This window comes from Hypanus sabinus, chromosome 28 (assembly GCF_030144855.1).
Source record: "Hypanus sabinus isolate sHypSab1 chromosome 28, sHypSab1.hap1, whole genome shotgun sequence".
Lineage (NCBI taxonomy): Eukaryota > Metazoa > Chordata > Chondrichthyes > Myliobatiformes > Dasyatidae > Hypanus > Hypanus sabinus.
In genome coordinates, this window is record NC_082733.1 from 25896565 (window position 1) to 25915864 (window position 19300).

Sequence of the window (19300 nt, forward strand, 5' to 3'; positions counted from 1 at the left end):
CCTAGAGCCTGTTGGTTTTGGCCTTAATGCTGTGGTACCGTTTTCCAGACAGTAGCAGCTGAACCGGTTTGTGGTTGGTGTGGCTGCAGTCCCCGATGATCCTCCGGGCCCTTTTTTACGCACCTGCTGCTGTAAACGTCCTGAATAGAGGAAAGTTCACATCCACAGACGCGCTGGGCTGTCCGCACCACTCTCTGCAGTGCCCTGCGATTGAGGGTAGTACAGCTCCCATACCGGGTGATGACATAGTCAGTCAGGATGCTCTCAATTGTGCCCCTGTAGAAAGTCCTGAATTATTTGGGGACTCATGTCAAACTCCTTCAGCCGACTGAGGTGAAAGAGACGCTGTTGTGCCTTTTTTTCATCACCCAGCCAGTAGGTACAGACCAAGTGAGATCTTTGGTGTCCACCTTAAACAGCATTGTGAAGAGAATTTTGGCTTTTCAAGAGGAACCCAGATTTATTTGATGAGAATGACAGGAAGATCAATGAGTTAATTAACCAGAAACATGAGGCATTCCAGGATTGGAACCTCTCAGGCCAACATCCCCAGTACTGAAGTCCCAACTGGATTTAGATTCAGATTTATTTGACACATGGACATTGAATCATGCTGTATAATGAAATGCATCATTTGCATTAAGAACCAACATCGCCTAAGGAGGTAAATACACCTAAGGCTATTTGGGGGGTAGCCACTAAGTGTCACCATATATTCCGACATAACATGGCCACCCTGCTCCGCAGAACAAGATGGAATACAAAACACAACATTCCAAGCGATAAAGAAAACAAAAGTTATTTTCGGTTAGCGGGTGTTGAGCAGACCACATTGCTAACAAACCTTGACATTGGTTTCCTGGACAAGCTTTGTTGGGGGGGAGGTTACCAGGTGAATGGAGAATAACGTGCACAAAGCTTCCTTGAAGAAATGCAACATCCCCAATAACTTTCACAAAATGCTGGAGGAACTCAACAGGTCAGGCAGCATCTATGGGGAGAAATAAAGAGTAGTTTTGGGACCAAAATCCTTCCAAAGTACTCTCCAATTGGGAAGTTATTCCCAATAACTTCTGGGAATCACTCAGCCAGGACCGGTCAAAGTGGAGGAGGAGCAATCAGGATGGTATTGTGAATCTTGAGGCCATCCATTGGGAGCACAGAGGAAGGTGCATCCCACCTCATAATCTCCCACCTGCCCCATCAGCCATCCATGGAAGAGACTGCAGTTCCCATAATGGTCTCCTTGGCCACCTCAGAAATCCCAAAACTAGAGTGGAAGCAAAAGTTTCCTCAATCCCAATAGACTGCCTGAGAAGGAGTGTTTTGCAGTGTTTACAAAGAATTGTAAATGCCATTTTCTATAGGGTAAACTTACTGAAATTTACCTGTCAATGTCAACATAAGAAAGCGCTGGTGAACCATTTGGGGCCCTGAATGGAGGTGAGGGGGGAGGTGAATGAGTACAGTAGGTGTAGCGTTTCCCTCACTTGCAGGGATAGGTGCCAGGAGGGAGGTTAGTTGGGAGGGACAAATGGACAAGGGGGTCATGGAGGGAATGATCCCTGAGGAAAGCAGAGATGGGAAGGAAAGTAAAGGTGTGTTTGGTGGTAGGATCCCGTTGAAGGTGACAGAAGTTGTGGAGAATGATGAGTTGAGTTTGGAGGCTCATGGGGTGGCAGTTGAGGGTAAGAGGAACCCTATCCATATTAAGGCAGTGGGAAGGAGAATAAGTGCGGATGTCCAGGAAATGGGGGAGATGCAGATGAGGGCATCATCAGTGGCAGAGGATGGGAATTTCCATTCTTTGAAGAAGGAATGCACCTACGATGTCCTGGAAAGAAAAGCCTCCTCCTGGGAAAAGGTGCAGTGGAGATGAAGGAACTGAGAAAAGGAGACGGTGGGAACAGGTATAGTCACTCTAGCCATTACAAGTGGCCTACTACAAATTCAGAAAACTTATTTTGGAATGTTTTGTTAAGCCAATGTGTCTTAAAATTATTCAGTCAGGTTTATTTATACATGTTTGAAATTATTTGAATGCAATATTAAAAAACATCAATAGGCTGGTTTCTTCCTGGCTTGACGCACTTGCTGCACAGGTGAAAAGATAGAACAGAAGCCATAGAACCATAGAACATTACAGCACAGAAACAGGTCTTTTGGCCCTTCTTGGCTGTGTTGAACCATTTTTCTGCCTCGTCCCACTGACCTGCACCTGGCCCATATCCCTGCATACACCTCTCATCCATGTACCTGTCCAAGTTTTTCCTAAATGTTAAAAGTGAGCCCGCATTTACAACTTCATCTGGCAGCTCATTCCACACTCCCACCACTCTCTGTGCGAAGAAGCCCCCCCCCCCCAATGTTCCCTTTAAACTTCTCCCCCTTCACCCTTAACCCTTGTCCTCTGTTTTTTTCTCCCCTAGCCTCAGTAGAAAAAGCCTGCCTGCATTCATTCTATCTATACCCATCTTAATTTTATATACCTCTATCAAGTCTCCCCTCATTCTTCTACGCTCCAGGGAATAAAGTCCTAACCTATTCAACCTTTCTTTGTAACTCTGTTTCTCAAGTCCCAGCAACATCCTTGTAAACCTTCTCTGCACTCTTTCAAACTTATTAATATCCTTCCTGTAATTCGGTGACCAAAACTGCACACAATACCCCAAATTCGGCTTCACCAATGCCTTATACAACCTCACCATAACATTCCAACTTTTATACTCAATACTTTGATTTATAAAGACCAATGTACCAAAAGCTCTCTTTACTACCCTATCGACCTGTGACACCACTTTTAGGGAATTTTGTATCTGTATTCCCAGATCCCTCTGTTCTACTGCACTCTGCAGTGCCCTACCATTTACCTTGTATGTTCTACTTTGGTTTTTCCTTCCAAAGTGCAAAACCTCACACTTGTCTGTATTAAACTCCATCTGCCATTTTTCAACCCAGCTGGTCCAAATTCCTCTGCAAGCTCTTAAAACCTTCCTCACTGTCCACTACACCTCCAATTTTTATATCATCAGCAAATTTGCTGATCCAATTTACCACATTATCATCCAAATGGAATGCTTGCATTTATTAGATAAGGCAATGACTTCAAGAGTCTGGAAGTTATGCTGCAGATTTCTACAACTTCAGTTAGGCCTAATCTGAAGTATTGCATCAGTTTTGGTTGCTCCATTGCAGGAAGAATGTAGAGGGTGCTGAAGATATTTACCAGGATGTTGACTAGAATAGAGGGCATTTGCTATAAGGGGAGGTTGGATGAACTAAGGTTATCTTCACTGCAGTGGCAAAGGCTGATGTGAGGCCTAAGAGAAAATTATAAAACTAGTTGAGGCATTGATAGATGGCCAGTATCAATTCCCCAAGGTCAAACTACCTAATTTAGAGAAGACGCATTTAAGGTGAGAGGGGACAAGTTGAAAGGAGATGTGCTGGTCAATTTTTTTTTACACAGAGAGGGGTGGGTGCCTAGAGTGTGCTGCCAGGTGTGGTAATGGGGACAAATATCTTAGAGGTATTTAAGAGGTTCTTTGATAGGCTTTGAATGTGCAGAGGATGGGGAGGTATGGACATTAGGCAGAAGTGACTAGCTTTGTTAAGCATTTAATTGCCAAATGACTTTGGTTGGTACAACATCATGGTCAGAAGGGTCTGTTCCTTTTCTGTAGTGTTCTATGTTCCACACTCACTGTGATTAAGTTATTAGTAGAGATAAAATAGCCTTTGAATATATGTAATCTGTTTTTGTTGTTCTGTACCAGAGCAAAGAGAACAAAGGATTGCTGGAACGTTTGACCTCTCTGTCTGCACTTCAATCTGTTGATTCGGAAAAGTTTCATAAAGTTGAGGAAGAGCTAATGAAAACAGTGACACAAAAGCAGTTCCTTGAGGACCAAATGAAGAAAAGCAAGGCAAAAACGGAGAAGGTACCATGTGGAATGGCATAGAACTGGATCCAAATTATTGGCTGGTCATTTTGAAGGGGAAGTAGAGGGAAGAATTGAACCTTAATTATTCCTCAGTGATGTTCCCAGAGCATCTTTATTCTTTCTTTCAATTTCTTATTCCCACAGACATTGTCAGAACTCAGGAAGGAAACATTATCCCTGCAGGCTCAAAATGAGAAGATTAAGCAACAACACCTGGAACAGACCCAGGAAATGAAAAGTATGTTTTCTTTGTAAGCCTCTGCATTCAACACATCATTTTCTGCAACATCTACCATCTTCAATGGGATCCTACCAGCAAACACATCGTACCTCCTCTCCATTCTCCACTTTCTGCAGGGATCATTCCCTCCATGATTTCTTTCTCGATTCATCCCTTCCCACTAATCACACTCCTGCCCGTACCCCTGCAAGAAACCAAAGTTGGAAACTATCTTTGTGCTCAAAGGCTGTTGGAAGTTTGGAACTTTCCCACTAAAAGCTAAGGTGTTGGACAGCATTATTTAAGTCTGAAGCTGTTAACTAAAAGCTTAAAGGGTTGAGGTACAAAATATACTGACTTAAAAATGGTAATATGGGTTAAAAAAGGTGTTAAAAGTGGTGACGTATAAGGGGATCCTTCTTCTTCTGTCCAGTACCTCTGGCTGTGATACTCTGTCATGGTGCGATCACGGACAGGCCTTGTGTGCATAAGTATGTACAGGAGTCTTTCCACATTATGCTGCAATCTCAATTTACAGGAGACCACTTGGAGAAAAGCAGTCAATTATTGGACATCAAAATCTGATGTCACAACATTGCATTCAGCAAAAATCCATGAACACTTTGCTGATGGAATCTGACTATGTAGCATGTAAAAATATTGCATTAGGGTCTTTGTCTACCCTGTACTGAGATACCAACTATTTTTAACACCATTTCTGACAGTGTAGTTAATGCTAGTCTGTAAAGTTGATTTGGATTATGAAAACAGTCTCAGAATGGGCAATAACCTAGAATTTTTAATCAGAAAACGGAATCAAATCACTGAAACCCTTTTTATAAGAACACTGCTGTAACATTGAAAATGTGTGAAAATTCTTCCCCTGATCCTATGAAAGTTCAGATTTTTTAATAGTGTTGATTGAAACTGCTGACAGGAACAAGGTCAAAGTGTTTGTTATAGAAGAAATTTAGCAAATGAATATTTGATCATTTCTATTTGCAGAAAAATTGGATCAAATTACACAGCAGCATCTTGAAGATTTTGAAAGGGAAGAACGTCAAAAGAGGTATAGAGAGATTCTATCTGTATGGCATGCTGTTTCTCCTTTTCAAATGAAAATTGGGTTTCCTCTCAGTATTACATTGAAAGAATAATTGAAATGATAACCTGAATAAGAAGTACATAGTCTTAGACCTGGTTCCAAGGATGTGTTTTTCACATTGTGCATATTTATCATTTTTTTAAGTTACAGCAAGGATGTAATGAGATATGTAATAGCAATTGATGTCCTGAAGAAACCGAGCTTCCTTATTACGAGCTCAACTACAGAAAGGTATTTGGGCATATATACAGATTTTATATGTTAATTTCCTGAAGACAGACACTCAAAAATTCAGGAACAGCTTCTTCCCCTCTGCCATCAGATTTCTGAATGGACATTGAATCCAGGCAGGAACACTATCTCACTATTTTTTTCACTTTTTACAATACTTACTTAATTTAACTTTTTTATATATTCTGTAATTTACAGTTTTTTATTATTATGTTGTCGCATAGCAATGAAATTCACGACATATGCCAGCGATATTAAACCTGGTTCTGATTCTGTTAATAAATTGCTGCACCTTTGTGTCTAGTTTGTCTTTCAAAGCAACCAGATATTATGAAGTAAAGACACAAATACATTGTGTAAATTTTTACTGGTAAAGCTGCAGGTCTCTAAAGTATTACTTTTGTTTTTACAATGGTTATGGCGGACTAGGATGTAATAATAGCCTTCTTCAGCAGATAAGCTTGAATGCCATGTTAACTGCTGTGAATGATTCAACTGATATGAAAATCGTATCTGCTGGAAGATAAATTACATCATGTGCATCTGTGGGCTTGAAACAATAATTTAATTAAGGAACTACTTTTGTCTTGCTAACGTCATTGCAACATTTTATTTCGATGGCCAGATGGCCATTGAAAATGGTGCAATTAGAATGAATGTCATCATTTTCAAATGCCATTGAATTGTAATCAATTAGAAAACAACAGCATTCTTAATAATTTAAGATGCTCATAAACCACTAATAGCAACACTTTGAATTTATGTAGTGCCCTTAAAACTGAAAAACTATCAAAGTACTTCACAGAAATATAATTTGAAAGGACATACAGACATTGCACCTAAGGAAGTTGAAGCTGATGAAAGCTTAGTTCAAAAGGAGGACTTTAAAGAGAATTTCAAAGAAGACTGAGATACTTAAAGAATTGGTGGTGTAAGCAAATAATTACCAAATCTTCACATGTGGAGAAATAAAGATGACGGTTTTTGTTCGTAGAGTAGAGAGCTCCTTATCGCTTATGTTAATTATACCTAAATTCACTACTGAATTTATTCATTTGGGTAAAGACTTTGTAGAACTATCAGTGTGCATTGTGTTTTTTTCCTTTTTATAAGTGTAGTGGCTCAAAATACTTCATTTCCTCCTTGGGAAAACTGCTTAAGGAATTAAAGGTCCATCATGATATTAAGAGCACTGAAACCCCACTCCTGAACATACTCCCAGGATTCAGACCCCATTTTCAAACCAATATGCAATCCCGCAATCAACAGACTGAAACATTGTCCAGGTCACAGATCAAAAATGGCAAAATTTGTTTTGTAGCATCAGAATTTGAAGTGATCCTTGTGAAAATGGTAACTAAGGAAGTGAAAGATCATGTCTGCTCTGTCAGAACCAGTTTTCTAAATTCTCTGATTTTTTTTGGTTATTTCCTTTTTGCAGTACGACATTTGACAGCACAGAAAGCAATCCAAATGTTATTCTATTAAAAAGGAATTGCACTTTACAGATATTGCCTTTTCCCTTGGCAGTTTCTGTTAGTTTTTAATATAGGTAATGCCTAGCTATTCATTTTGGGGAATGGATCCCATGAACAGTCTTGGCAGCACTTAATTTTGTTATAAAATGGCACTTTCAGTTCTCTCATTATCTTTTCCAATTCCAGTAAAGTCAATATTTTTCCATTCACAATTCTTAAAGGTGAAAGGTGAAGGGAATTTGACACAGCATAATGTAGCAAGTTTGATGATATTTTTCTCTCAATTTCATTATTTTTATGATAGGAGCCTTTAAATCTTGGTATTGTCATTGTCAGTGTCTTCAGCGTGCCTAGTGTATCATTTGTTCCGGAAAAAAAATCACAAATATATGTATTTAGGACAAAATGGGATTTTTTTAAAGTTACTTTGGAAATCTGAAATAGAATGGGGCAGGGGGAAATGCTGCAAATATTCAGCAGTTCAGGCAGCTGAAAAAGAAATTGAGTTAACAGTTCAGTTCAAAAAGTTGAACAGGTTTTAGACTGGAACAATCTGTTTCACTCTTTATAGTTGCTGCTTGACCCGCTGAGTATTTCTTGCATTTTCAGTATTTATTAGAGATGTTTTAGCTAGATCCTGGCTACATGGTTAGTCTCCATCATAAACAATAAGAACTAACCAATGGAATGGAGAGGCTCCATTTAAGAAAAAGTGCTCACTGTTTCATCCTGAAATCAATCTGTGTTATCACAATCTGTTTACTCTCTTTAGAAAGTCCATGGAAATAAAAATTGAGTAGTTCTGGAACTAAGTGCCTGAAAAGGTGGTGGAGGCACAAATTCCCACTTGAGTTTACAAAGCACCTCGATTAGGAGTGGGGACTCTGAGAAGGCTGTGGCCCAAGAGGTGGGAAATGGAATTAGCCTAAATTGTCCAATGGAAAGGACAGGGGAATGGGAAAAGTAGCCTCTTTGTTAGGTATAAATCTCAATTAGGTAACAGAGAAATGCATGAGAAAGGGCTTTGCGACAATTATGAGATGATGCGGTTTTACAGCTAATCATACTATTTCTGCTCTCTTCCTTTAAGGAAATTGGAGAACAGTTTTCAAAACCAGAAGGAGGACTATGAGCATCAGATAGAGGCCCTGACTGATGAAGTAAAACAACTGAGAGAAGAAAGAATTCAATTGCAGGAGCAGATTCAGGAAGAGTACCTGGCAAATGAGAGTCTACGGCAAGAAATAACACAGCTGACCAGTGAAGCACTGGTATGTGCAATAAGCACCTAGACCTGGAACGGGGGTTCTGCCCTTTTATGAAGTTTGAAAACATTGTTGCATTGAGCAATATTGCCAAATAAGGTTCATCTACAAAATGTATTAGTAGGTTGGCCCGAATTTCATACAGCAGTTAGATGCTTTGCATCCAGAAAGATAGGCTAAAGCAGATCTCAGAAAGGCCAGCCCTCATTTCAGTGCGGCCATAACAGAAGGTCAGCGGCCATTAATGACGCGGTTGCCATGGCAACCCGAATAATGCAGGAGGACACTCTGCGACTGGCTGGGAGAAGAGAGGGGCCTGTAGGGGAGAGCGGCAGAGCTCCTAGGTTGACTCAAAGGGATCTGGAAGTCTTGGTCAACAAAATATTTGCCAGGAGAGGGGTCGTGCACACCAGGAGGCCAGGTGACCTGCTTGGCACAAAGAGATTCAATTTTGTCTCCTCCAGGAGTGAGAATCTGAAATAAACGTGAGCTGACATGAATGAACTGTCACCGTCATATGCAATTGAAAGACGCACATTGTTAGATATCTGTGTTAGCAATTTTAGCCCAGCTATTAAGTTCCACCTGATAGTAGTTGACCATCAGAGCTAAATAGGATCTGTGTGTAAAATATTAAGTAAAGTGTCTATTCACAGATAATTCCGAAACTTAAAGGGGACATTGCAACACTTGAACTGAAGAAACAAGGTCTAGAACTGTGCCTGCAAAATCAAAGGAAAGAAATGCGAGGTAAGAGTGTATTGAGCATTGAGTATTCTAGAATATTCAGTGGTACGTGGGGACTGGGTTGCTCTTTGCAAATGCTATTTTCCAAAGCGGGATTAGCAAAAGCTTGTTGAATGCCCACAAGATGGCTTTCTAGAGCAACTTGCGGTTGATCCCACTAGCAGAACAGCAGTTTTGGATTGGGTGTTGCATAATGGATCAGAATTGATCAGGGAGCTTAAAGTAAAAGGACCCTTAGGAGGCAGTGATCATAATATATGATTGAATTCACCCTGCAGTTTGAGAGGAAGAAGAAAGTTAAATGTACGTATCGTTATTACAGTGAAGTGAAGGGAATTATAGAGGCATGAGAGAGGTGCTGGCAAAAATTGAATGGAAGGAAACACTATCAGAGATGACAGCAGAACAGCAATACATCCCAAAGATGAGATATTCTAAAGGGAGGATGACTCATCTGCGGCTGACAAGAGAAGTCAAAGCCAACATAAAAGCCAAAGAGAGGGCATATAGTAAAAATTAGTGAGAAGTTAGAGGATTGGGAAGCTGCAGAGAGCAGCGAAAAAACCATGAAGAGAGAAAAGGTGATATGTGAAGGTAAGCCACCCAATAAATTAAAAGAGGATACCAAACATTTTTCAGATATATGAAGAGTAAAAGAGAGGCAAGAATGGATATCGGACTGCTGGAAAATTACCTTGGAGAGGTAGTAATGGGGGATAAAAAAATGGTGGAAGAACTTAATAAGTATTTTGTGTCAATCTTCACTGTGAAAGACACTAGCAGTATGCCAGAAATCCAAGAATGTCAGGGGGTAAAAGTGAGTGAAGTTGCTATTATTAAGGAGAAGGTGCTTGGGAAGCTGAAATGTTTGGAGGTAAGTAAGTCACCTGGACTAGATGGACTACACCATAGGGTTCTGAAAGAAGTAGCGAAAGATATTGTGGAGGCATAGGTACTGATCTTTCAAGAATCACCAGATTTGGAATGGTTCTAGAGGAATGGAAAATAAGAAATGTCACTCAGCTCTTTAAGATGAGAGGGAGGTAGAAGAAGGGAAATTATAGGCCAGTTAGCTTGCCCTCAGTGGTTGGGAAGTTGTTATTAAGGACGAGGTTTCAGGGTACTTAGAAGCTCATGATAAAATAGGCCAAAATGTATATTGTTTCCTTAAGGGGAAATCTGGTCTGACAAATTTGTTGGAATTCTTTGAGGAAAATAACAAGCAGGATAGACAAAGGAAAACCAGTGGATATTGTTTACTTTGATTTTCAGAAGGCATTTGACAAGGTACTGCACATGAGGATTCTTAACAATGGTTTTACAGGGAAGATACTAGCATGGATAGAAGATTGGCTGCCTGCCAGGAGGCAAAGTGTGGAAATAAAGGGGGTCTTTTCTGGTTGGCTGATGGTGACTAGTGATGTTCCACAAATGTCAGTGCTGAGACCATTTCTTTTTACATTATATGTCAATAATTTGGATGTTGGAATTGATGGTTTTGTGGCCAAGTTTGTGGACAATACAAAGATAGGTGGAGGGACAGGTACATTTGAGGAAATATGGAGCCTGCTGATAAACTTTGTCAGACAGGGAAGATGGGCAAAGAAGTGGCAGATGGAATATAGTGCAGGGAAATTTATGGTCATGCACTTTGGTAGAAGATATAATGGTGTAGATTACTTTCTAAACGAAGAGAAAATTCAGAAGTTAGAGGTACAAAGGGATTTGGGATTTCTTATGGAGGACTCCCTGAAGGTTAACTTGCAGCTTGAGTCAGTGGTAAGGAAGGAAGATATAATGTTAACATTCATTTTGAGAGCAATAGAATATAAAAGGAAAGATGTAATGGTGAAGCTTTATAAGGCATTAGTCAGACCACACTTGGAGTATTGTGAACAGTTTTAGAAAAGATGTGATGGCAATGAAAGGTTTCTGGGAATGAAATGGTTTATGTATGAGGAGCGTTTGATGGCTGTAGGTCTGTATTTGCTTGAGTTTAGAAGAATGAGTGGAAGTCTCATTGAAACCTATTGAATATTGAAAGGCTGAAGTAGAGTGGAAGTGGAGAGGATGTTTCCTATGGTGGGGGAGTCTATTACAAGAGGGCACAACCACAGAGTATAAGGACATACCTTTAGAACAGAGGTGAAGAGGAATTTATTTAGCCAGAGTAGAGTGAATCTGTGGAATTCATTGCCACAAATGGCTGTGGAGGCCAAGTCGTTGAGTATATTTAAAGCAAAGGTTGATAGATTCTTGATTAATCAGGGCGTTAAAGGTTATGGGGAGAAGGCAAGAGAATAGGGTTGATAGGGATAGTCTTGATAAAATCAGTCTTGATAAAATGGCCTAATTCTGCTCCTATGTCTTATGGTCTAATGTCTGTAGAGCATAATTCTCAAGAGAAGAACTATCTTACAAAAGAGTGAGAAAAGAGTAAGAGTGAGTGAAAAAGAAGTGTGGCTACCTAACATTGTTAAATTGAATCTTGTACTCTTGGAGCTTGCGTTGGGTATCAATGGGAGAAACTTAGGAGGTCAAAGGTGCAGTGATCAGAGTTCAAGAGGGACACAGTTAAAATGGAGTAACGGATGCCCGATGCATCTTTGTGGACTGGGTGGAAATGTTCTTGAGCCAAACCTGTGATTGGTTTCTTCAGTGTAAAGTGAGCATTGAATGGGACACATTAATTAGAAGAACTGTTGTTTCACCTAGAAAGACGGCCTGGGTCATAGACGGTGAGAAGGGAATGGGTAGAATGGTGAAGCGTCTCCTGCTGTTGCAGGGAACAGTGCTGTGAGATGGAGAGGGGTTAGTGCAGGTGGTGGAATGAACCTGGAAATTGCAAAAGGAATTGTTTATTTACAATGCTGAAAGAGGAAGACACAAGAAGATGTGTCTGGTTGTGTTATCTCATTGGGGTGACAAAAAATTATGGAAATTAATCCAGTGAATGTGGGGGCTGTTGCAGTGGAAGGTAAAAAAGGGGAGAACAATTAGGTTTCTGGCTGGGAGGAGAGAGGGAATGCGGGACATGGAGGAGACACTGTTGAGAGCCATATCGACTATAGTGGAGGAGAAGTTGAAGACAAAGAAAAACATTTCAAAAGCACTGATGAAGTAATTCTGCTCATTAGAGCAGATATACTAGAATCACAACTGATCAGCACAGAAGCAAACTTTTGGCACAGTGTCCATGCCAAACTAGTTGTCTGCCTGAGTTTGTTTGAATTTGCCCTTGTCTGTCCCATATCCCTCTCCTTTCGTTATTGAGTTTGTCAACAAATGGGAGAATGGAATGGAGGCCTTATGAGAGACCGGGTGAGAGGAAATATAGGAGATAGTTGTCGAAATGGGTAAGCTTTAAATAGATATTGCTCACTATGCTGTCCCTGAGATGGAGACAGAAGTGTCAAGAAAGAGAAGAGTCAGACGTGAGCCATGTGAAAGTGAGAACATAGTTGGTAAACCAAGGATGATTTTTTTGACTTCTGTATAAGTGCAAGAAGCAATTCTGATAAAGGCATAAATGTATTGGAGAAACAGCTGAGGTGTGGGACTAACTAGACTGGTGATGGAGACATGAACTCACCCATGTTTTGTACGTGGAAGTCAGAGATGAGCTGAGCTGATGGGAAGACAGTGATCTCTGCTGAATCGGTGGTCAGAGCCGGGTGTATTCTGGCTCAGTGTATTTACAGTTTATTCTGGCTCACCTGCTATACTTCTGGCCCAACCACTTTAAGAATATGCTGTATATATACGTATTTATCATTAGTGTATTTTGAGATTAGTTTGACCTGAAATAATATTTGTTGTCACCCTATGAGATGCTGCAGTAGTGCAGGGGTTGGCACAATGCTGCTGCATGATGGTGCTCCAGAGTCGGGAGTTCAATTCTGGCATTGTTCTGTAAGTCCTCCCTATAAAATGCCTGGGTTTTCCCCGGGTACTCAGGTTTCCACCCACAGTCCAAAGACACACCAGGGTAGGTTAACACTTCATTGTAAATTGTCCCATGATTAGGGCGGGGTTGTGGGATTGTATGGCTCAAAGGGCCAGAGAGGCCTAGAAAGAAAGAAATATTGATCCTTGTATCTCCATACCACATTCAACCCAGCAAGTGTATGCTGGCTCTTTTCAGCTCCCCCACTGTCGCCCTATAACCTGCCTTCTGTCTCTCAATCATTCACTCTCCCTAATGTAACTGACACTGTACCTACACCAGGGGCAATTTGCTTTGCTCAATTAAGTTACCAACCACCATGTCTTTAGGATGGGCGATGAAACAGGACAGTCATGGGAAGAACGTGGAACCTCCACACAGGCAACAGCAGGGTCAACATTGAACCCTTGATCTTGGATCTGTGAGGCAACTTAGAATCATGGATACTCCTCTAGAAGGGGAGTAGGAACAATGAGGGCACACAGTTCCCTCAAAGTGGGAAGCATTTAATATGACTCACGCTTTTGGACTTTTAACTGTGAATGTACAGAGTATAAAAGTAGGGAGACCATGCTGAACCTTTGTAAAACAAGCTCAACTGTTTAATTCTGATTCCCTCATTATAAGAAGATGTGAAGGAATTAGAAAGGGTCCAGTAAAGATTAAAAAGAAAGTGAGTTATATTTTCACTGGGCAGCATGGTAGCATAGCGGTTAGCACAATGCCTTACAGTACCAGTGACCCGGGTTTGATTCTCACTGTTTTCCGGGCGGCGTTTGTTCTCCCTCTAACTGTGTGGGTTTCCTCCAGGTGCTCTGGTTTCCTCCAACAGTCCAAAGGTATACTGGTTACTTGATTAACTGGCCATTGTAAATTGTCCTGGTATTAGGCTAGGATTAAATCGGGGTTTGTTTGTTGGTGCGGGTTAAAGGGCCAGAGTGGCCTGTTCTGTGCTGTATCTCAATAAATAAATAACATAATTATTTTGCATCTTGACTCGATCAGCACTCTCAATCACATGTTAAAAATGCACATAAGCAATTTCTCCACAGCAGTAAGCAACTGACAATTCAATGTAAAAATTTATTTCCTTCCACTATGAAAGTGGATCAGTACACAGCATTTGGTGTTTTGAAGTTACTTTTAACCTGCATTGAGTTTGGGCGTTGGGATGTCTTGGATTGTTTCTTCATGCTGATTTTAAAAAAGTGAGATGTACTCAGTAAATATTTCTCCCTTTCAAGCAGCTGGGATTAGCTACAGTGCACAACGGCTGAGTGACAGTAACACCTCCAAAATCTAACATAAAGGCAGCTCACTAAAGTTTTCTAGAACCTAAAGTATCACTTTAAGATAATGTTTGTGTCAAATTTTGAAATGGAAGAACAAAAGAACAGAAAGCATTCAGGTGGATCTGTGTGGTTTGAATTCTGTTGGTATTTATTTATCCTGTTTATTTAGAAGCACAACATGCAGCATGTGATATTATATGCCTTTTGAACTCAATCAATGTTGTAAGACTATACACATATTTTACAACTTAACAGAAAAAGTGGAAGAAATTACGCAGCAGCTCCTTGGAGGTTTAGAGGGAGAAGAATTACGAAAGAGGTATGAACTTCCATACTTTACTTTGGCAGAAATAACCAAATATTAACACTTGTGTTCCTAACATAGTGTGAAGATCTGAGAACTGATGAAGATGGTGTTTGTGCTAAACTGTGGCTTCTTTTAATATGCAATGGAATAAAACTTGGACTTGCTCCAAATGAAATTAGTGGCAGAGCAGCACATCACTTCAAATCGTAGGGTATGACTGTGTGTACCATCTGCTGCTGCTCATCATAAACACCCACAGCAAATAAAACTAAATGACTTGTCGGCAGGATAATAAAACCTCCCTGTTAGATGACATCCAAATATCACTCACTCGGGCACATTTCAGTCACTATCACATCTTTGAGTACATATGATATGTCACACTGTGGTGCCTAAATCCAGCATCTTCTCAGAAAAAGCCTTAAGTCAGTTGTGGACATGATTATATTTGAATGAGGATTTTAAAGAGCCCATAATTAACATGAGAGGACCTCCTTCGAAAATTAGTTTCAGTAATATAATTATTGTGTGTACTTTTAGATTGTTGTACATTCTTTATCTTGTCAGTTTCACTTGTATTTTAATAACATACACTATAGGAAGATTTTAATAAACTGTAGACTTGATTTTTATGTTCTGTGTAGACCGAGACTGGTAAACAGACCCAACCTTTGCTTACAACTCTTCTTACTCAGCATGTTGCTTCAGACCAGGACCCTCGGGCAAAAAACAATCCTGTTCCACAGAAACTTCAGTGCCTTATTTAAGTCAGAAGGCCTCCAATGGGAAGTAGCTGTTCGAAAAGCAAAGGCAGCTGCCTTAGAAAAATGCTGCAAGCCTGTCAATACAGTCCAGTCCAAGTTCTCACCTTCTGCTCAGTCTCTTTTTCCCTGGGTAGCAGGAAAACCCTTCTTTATTTCCATAGGCAGAGATTACCAAGGAAACTGTAATACCAAAGCACAAATTCTAGTGAATAAAAGGACAACATTGGTTTAAAAAAGATGAAGTAAGAAGATAGTAAAACTTTTATGATTATTAAAATAACCTTTGCTTCATTGTACAGGTTATTATACTCCTACATTATTATAACTTCTAATAATAGGAATCGAATAACAACTTTCGTAGTTAATATTTATTACACAAGAAACTTTTTCCCCATGTGATATTTGCCTTTTAATTCTAACTTGTGATTTTTGAAATGCAGAGGCAATTTTGCTTTCAAGGTTAATATAATAATTGAAAGCATCACATTGGAGAAATAAAAATCAGAGTTATTAACTCTAAATCTGTATAAATAATTATTAACTTTATATAGAAGAAGGATAGTGCAGGTTACCATGCAGTGATACAACGAGAAAGGAGTCAGATTTAGATTCAAAGATTTAAAGTATATTTATTTTCAAAGTATGTATGAATTAAACACCTTGAGATTTCTTTGCTTACAGGCAGCCATAAGGCAAGAAATCTGAAAGAACACAATTTTTTAAAAAAGGTAAAGACAGAAAGAGAAAAATCACAAATCATGCAAACAGTAGTAGCAAGCAAGAGCAACAGTATTCCGAACCAAATTAACTCTTTAGATCCAAATCTCTGGAGCAGCCTAGAGTAGGCCCACAGCCTCAGTATTCTGTTCATCAGATTAGCGGGGAAAATCACCGCAAAATTTGCAGAAGTGAAGCTTATCAGCCGAGGACAGTCTCCCCGCATTCGTGTTGCAGAGAGAGGAGCCCCCAGTCTATCTGGGCCAGCGTTTAAATTGCTAGAATTGTCTGTTTAAATTTATACTCGTGTTCAAAGAAAGCATTTTAAAAACTTGTATTTTTCGTAACAGCATGGTTAGATATGGCAAAATAATTTGAATTATATTCTTGTAAAATTATGTTTTGTTTTAAGGCTTTTTTCAGAAGACATGGAACAACTAAATGAAGATGGAGAACTTTGGTTGGCCTATGAAGGACTGAAAAGAGCTAGCAGGTAATAGAAAATAAATTCATCCTTGTAGGATATAGAATGACAAGGTTAGGGAATTATATGTAAATGCTTTCTATAGTAGTACTTATCTCTGAATATGGAAATTCTATATGCATTAAAGCAGAATAAATATTGTGAGGTAAGTACACTACTACAGCATCAGATTTTACTAAAGCTAGTTCAAATTGTATTAATGTTCATGGAGTTTATGGTAATATACAGTAGATGAAAAATAACCTTTTTAAAACATTATTGCTCTGTAGTAGCAATTATGTATTAATTATTAGACTTTAAGTACAACTAGACAGATATCTAATAGAAAATGAGTATTGAATTACCAGCAGTGTTATTTGAAGAATAAACTTGTACTTAAGGAAAAATTAACTTGGAGCGCCAAAATAAGGTTATTAATCAAGAAGATACTGTCCTTAGTGTTGCAATGGACATATTATTGTGAAGGTTAAATTGTGTACTGTATGTGTTAGTACCTTCCAATGGTGTCCTTGACATGCAGAACTGTATTGTTGATAATTGGTTTCTCATATCAGTTATATATTGGTACATTAAGTGGTTGAGATTAATTGTACATTAATTGTTGAGATAAAGTTCCAAGACAAACCAAAGGCATGGGGTGTCTCTTGATGTTTTGATACATTGTCATAGTGAGTTACAGAGTCATCGAACACTATGGAACAGTGCTGGTTCCCTATCTCTGTCACTACTGAAGTGAATGTTGTGGGCATGAGTCTAACTGACTGACTTCAGGTATAGGCTAACACACACAAAATGCTGAAGGATCTCAGCAGGCCAGGAAAAGAGTCAACAGTCGATGATTCAGGCCGAGAGCCTTCTCCAGTGCTGATGAAGAGTCTCGGCCCAAAACGTCAACTGTTTACTCTTTTCCATAGGCGCTGCCTGGCCTGCTGACTTCCTCCAGCATTTTGTTTGTGCTGCTTGGATTTTGATCTGCAGATTTCCTCGTGCCAGTTTTAGGCTGACTGTGAGGCACAGGTGTATTTTGGTTGGTTGTAATTGTTCTCCAAGCTGTTCTCCAGTCCCTGATTCCTCCCTCTTTCAGCCTGCTGTTCACATTTCCCACTCCTCACTCCAGTTTTCAGAGCCCGACTTTGGATTCTCTCAGCCCTTATTGAGGGCTTTTGTATGGATACCTCCTTTTTCCACAGCATGATGCGTTAACACAGCCCCATGGGGATCAGAAAGTCTGACCAGATTTGGATCACTTCCTCCAGCTTTCCAGTTCGTTCCTTCACTGCTGAACTGGTTAGAAAGAAACTTCAGCTTTAGTTGTCAGCCGTACATCGAAACAGACAGTGAAGTGCATCAAGTCAGATCAGTGCGGGTTGTGTGGGAGCAACCCACAGGAGTCACCGTGCTTGCCACACCAGCCTGGCATGTCCACAACGCACTAACCCTAACCGTTCATCTGAGGAATATGTTAGGACACCGGGGCACCTGGAGAAAATCCACGCGGACGTACAAACTCCTTACAAACAGGGGCGGGAATCCAACAGTGATCCACGATCACTGGCGCTGTAAAGCCAATGTGCTCACTGCTACACTACCATGACACACTTACGACTGCTGAGCCGAAACCTGGGTTGGGGGAGAGTTGGCAATAATGATAAAAATATTGCAAATTTAACCAATAGGCCCCATGTTGAGTTAATTTTTGTCACGGAAAGGACTGTTCTTGCCCCCTTCACATTACCACCAAGGTTACTAGGGTTGAGGTTGAAAAATCCAGATCTTCCCTCTCCCCAGTTTTCTACTTTTAGCTGGTCACTTTGGAGAAACCTTATTTCACTCTCCTACACACAATCCTTACAGTAAATGCTTGTCCGTGTATGTGCAGGTGTCACTAAATCCTTGAGTCCATTATAGGCTAAACAGCTGCCTTTTAGCTACTTCAAACATTGAAATCAAAAGTAAAGTCAACAGAACTGCAGATGCCAGAAATCTGAAGTAAAAACAGGAAATGCTGAAAACACTCCGCAGGCCAGTCAGCATCTGTGGAAAGAGAAACAGTTGCTTGTTCAGGTCGGGGTTCCTTCATCAGCACTGGGAAACATGAAACTCTGTTGTTTCTGACAAAGGGTCTTGGGATCTGAAATGTCATCTCTTACTCTTCCTATAGATACTGCCTAAGCCACAGACTGTTTCCAGAGTTTTCTGTTATTGTATGAGGATTTTACATCAGAAGTCCACTATGATTCAAAGATAAACATTAAAAAAAATTCCCTCCTCCTCCCCCCTTCTTCTATTCTCCACTCTGGCCTATTCTCACCTGCCGATCACCTCCCTTTGGGTCCCCTCTTCCTTTCCTCTCTCCAATGGTCCACGCTCCTCTCCTATCAGATTCCTTCCTCTCCAGGCATTTCTGTTTCCCACCCACCTGCTTCACATATTACCTCCTAGCTATCCTCCTTCCCCTTGCCTCAGCTTTTTATTCTGGCTTCCTCCCCCCTCCCTTCCAGTCCTAAAGAAGGGTCATGGCCTGAAATGTCGTCTAATTACTCTTTTCTATAGATGCTGCCTGACCTGCTGAGCTCCTCCAGCATTTGGTGTGTGTTGCTTTGGATTTCCAGCATTTCCAGAATCTGCATGTCAAATACACATTCCTTGCTAAGCATTCCCATGTACTAATGTTTCTTTGTGTTTTCTGTCCTTCCCATCCTCTTTTCCATTATTTGCCTCTCTTGCACTTCAACTTTCTCTCTCACTCTCCCTCAGAACTTGTCTCCCTCCAAATATCTTTCACCCTTACTTAATCTTT

The 19300-nt window shown here is 40.3% G+C and overlaps 1 protein-coding gene across 3 annotated transcripts in view; it reads left to right on the plus strand.

Annotated features, from left to right (window-relative positions):
- The window catches only part of LOC132382506 (unconventional myosin-Vc-like), a 127029-nt gene that overhangs the window by 75289 nt on the left and 32440 nt on the right, over positions 1 to 19300 (plus strand). For all 3 annotated transcript variants that reach the window (XM_059952774.1, XM_059952773.1, XM_059952775.1), the window contains exons 22-28: positions 3777 to 3941; positions 4089 to 4182; positions 5170 to 5233; positions 8069 to 8249; positions 8900 to 8993; positions 14484 to 14547; positions 16429 to 16509. In XM_059952774.1, the coding sequence (XP_059808757.1) occupies positions 3777 to 3941; positions 4089 to 4182; positions 5170 to 5233; positions 8069 to 8249; positions 8900 to 8993; positions 14484 to 14547; positions 16429 to 16509 (743 nt within the window). The remainder of the gene's footprint in view (positions 1 to 3776; positions 3942 to 4088; positions 4183 to 5169; positions 5234 to 8068; positions 8250 to 8899; positions 8994 to 14483; positions 14548 to 16428; positions 16510 to 19300) is intronic.